The sequence below is a fragment of the Stegastes partitus genome, unplaced genomic scaffold (genome assembly GCF_000690725.1).
Source record: "Stegastes partitus isolate 25-593 unplaced genomic scaffold, Stegastes_partitus-1.0.2 Scaffold1518, whole genome shotgun sequence".
Lineage (NCBI taxonomy): Eukaryota > Metazoa > Chordata > Actinopteri > Pomacentridae > Stegastes > Stegastes partitus.
In genome coordinates, this window is record NW_007579249.1 from 209,427 (window position 1) to 212,766 (window position 3,340).

A 3,340-nucleotide genomic window follows, 5' to 3' on the forward strand; every position below is an offset into this window, starting at 1 on the left:
TGGTCTCCTACACTCCTCTGATTCTGGACCCAAACACTGCACATCCAAACCTCATCCTGTCTGAAGATCTGACCAGTGTGACAAAAACATACAAACAGCAGCTTCCTGATAATCCAGAGAGGTTTGATAGGTGGTGGTGGTCTGTTCTGGGTTCTGAAGGCTTCAACTCAGGGACTCACAGCTGGAATGTTGATGTTGGAGACAGTACATGCTGGGACCTGGGTGTGATAGAAGAGTCTGTTCAGAGGAAGGGAATCACACAGACTGGATTATGGAGAATATTGTTCTACAACGGTAAATACTCAGCATATTCACCACCAGCTCCCTCCACTGGTCTCTCGGTGCAGAAGAAGCTCCAGAGGATCAGAGTGAATCTGGACTGTAACAGAGGAAAGTTGTCGTTCTCTGATCTTGATACTAAAACACACATACACACCTTCAATCACACTTTCACCCAGAAGATGTTTCCATTCATTTACACTGATGATAAAGTGAAGATGTTACCAGTGAAGGTCTCTGTGACAGTAGAACAGAGCAGTTAAGAGGTAAAGAACATTGTAATACTTCTTGTGTTGTTTTAGAGCTGCAAAAACTAATCAATGAATCTGATGATAAAACTGTCTTTTTGGAGCTCAGTGACATGGTTCTGGGTGAGTGCATCATGTGTGACTGCTCTGCTGATTAAACAGAAATTTTAATTTAATTGAGTCGATTCAGAAGTGTTTAAAACTGTTTAACAATAAACATCATCTGAAATAATATTTATCAAAGAGCCATTTAAAACAGCTCATCAAAAACCAAAGCATATATTTCTATATTAAAATTTGTGTCACTGTGCACCTTACATATCAAAGCTGGTTGATTGTACCTGAGTCTGCTGGATGAGAGCTGATATAATAACAAGCTGTGTTAACGCCACACATGTTGTCATGTGTTTTATTGAACTATTAGGATCTGCTGTGATTGTTCTCAGAGCAGAGGCAGGGCACATTTCTGTCACCTGGAACGTTACTGTACAACACTTTATTGACAAATAAAGGACTTCAATCCATGACAAAAGTCTGGTGGAGAATAGTAGCTGACTGACAGGTATAAAGTGTATAGAATACACTGTGGATAGTTAACTAGCTGGGTGTGATGCTGGTCTGTATGATCTATTGTTGCTGAGGAAAGCTTGATCACATCACCTGTATGTTCCTTCTCAGGTTGCCTCTCTTCCTGTTGCGCACATACAGACACAATCCTACGTGCACAAACATGCATATATACTTAGAGCTGTTCATGCACCTACCACACACACTTGAAACACACACATGCACACATGAGGTCCCAGTTTGAAGGAAGGTATTTACAGTCATACACATTCATGCACTGTAGATTTGAACACCTACCATGTGGGGACCTCTTTATACGATTCCATTCATGACCCTCTGTATAGGGGGACGTGAATTGAGATTATCCTCTGTATCATAAAGAGTGGTCGAAGGGGAGAGAAGATTAAAGTTACATTCACACTGTAGCACAGTGAGGCTGTTTAGATGTTTTCTTATGTGCACCAACACACACACACACACACACACACACACACACACCAGACGCACTAAAAACACACACACATACAGGAGGTCCCCATTTTGTGGGAAAACATTTACACTCATATACACTCATGTACCATCTGGGGACCCTCATATAAAATTGCATACTGTGTGTAAGGGGACATGCTTCTATTATTCTCATATTCCTAGAGAAAACTGACATCTTTCTGCTAAAACTGTTTGCTGAAAGAGGGAATGAAACACATTTGAAAAACTGCAGTGCTGCTGGAACAAAGTATAATATTTAGGCAGATTCATAAAACAGGGCAACAGACAGGAATCCTGTATCCTCCCAGTTGGGAGTAATTTTGTTAGCAGTTTACATACTTACCAGAAGTTCTTGAAACGACCACAACTCACATCCACCCATATGAGGTCACCGTTTTGCAGAAAGGCATTTTCACATTCATAGACGTTGGTGTAAAAACCTACCATCTGGGGACCTGCTTCTACACCTATACACACAACCATCTGCATAGGAGGACTGTCACTGACATTATTCTCAGTATTGCTGAGAACAATACAGGTGGAGAGACAATTCAAGTTACATTCACAATTAAGCGCAATGAGGCAATTTAGATACATTCCTGTGTCCACATACACAGATTTCAAGGTGATTACACAACAACCAGATGTACTTAAAATGCACACACTCTTATACACGAGGTCCCCATTTTGTGATAATACATTGACCCTCATACATGTTTATACACCATCTGGTGACCCACCTATGAGTTTTCATACAGGACCGTCTGTATAAGGGAACACTCTGAGAGATATTCTTGTTATCCCAGAGACGACTAAGACCTTCGTGCTAAAACTGCTTACAGAGAGAGGGAATGAAGCTTCTTTGATAAACTGCAGGACTTCTGGGACCTGGTACAATATTTAATGAAAACAGATTAAACAGGGCGGCAGATAGATGAAGGATTTTGCTAGCTGGAAAAGCTCAGAATAAACCAACCAAGAAGAAATGATGTCCTTTTTCGGTTAGATATGCTACTGCTCAGACGGTATGAATAGCTTCCTGACCATAGTGGCCAGTCTAAGAGCTATGACAAAGGAGCAGGGGGCTGGTATGTTTCAGATCAAATTGAGAAAGACAAGTGAGGGCTACAGTGCTTTTAAAACCATCAAAACTTTGATGCAACAGGCTCCTATGTTAGTTTTGTCTGATTATACCAAACCCTTCAAGCTGTTCATCTCCTGCAGACAGGGTCATGCTTGTGAAGTGTTGACTCAAAAACAGATACAGGCACATACACACAACCTAATAAATACAACTCAACAGCACTATTACAGGTTGAGTTGGGGTTTCTTCAGTATAATCAGTCCCTAGCTGTAGCTTACTTCTTATATGAAAAAGCTTCATCTCTGACCCATCAGGAACCCTGTGGAAATGTTCTCTCACCATAAGCTGGTTAACCTTACTGTAAAAGGGAAAGTTGTACTGACTGCACAGTGACAACGTTACTATCATCATCTCCTTGAGTATCCAGATGTGACCACGTAGATATGTCAAGTAAACTATCCAGCAAATATCCTTCCTCTACCTGTAAATATAGAAGGTCATGAGTGTCTCATGGAAATTGAGCGATATTCAAAATGTAGAACTGATTTACAGGCCAGCACAATACCTAATGCAGAGAAGTTGACTTCACCACTGAGTCTCTAGTCGTCATTTAGGCAGGAAAGTGTGGCCAGCCTTGTTCAGGCCTATGAGCTGAGTTCACAGCTCAGACCAG

General features: G+C 41.2%; 1 protein-coding gene across 1 annotated transcript; it reads left to right on the forward strand.

Annotated features, from left to right (window-relative positions):
- Nucleotides 1-2: 2 nt before the first annotated feature.
- Nucleotides 3-565, forward strand: LOC103371050 (E3 ubiquitin-protein ligase TRIM39-like; the record flags this gene model as incomplete). The annotated part of the gene is made up of 1 exon (XM_008300267.1): nt 3-565. A coding segment is annotated over one exon (540 nt), but the record flags the coding sequence as incomplete, so codon positions are not given.
- Nucleotides 566-3,340: the final 2,775 nt, after the last annotated feature.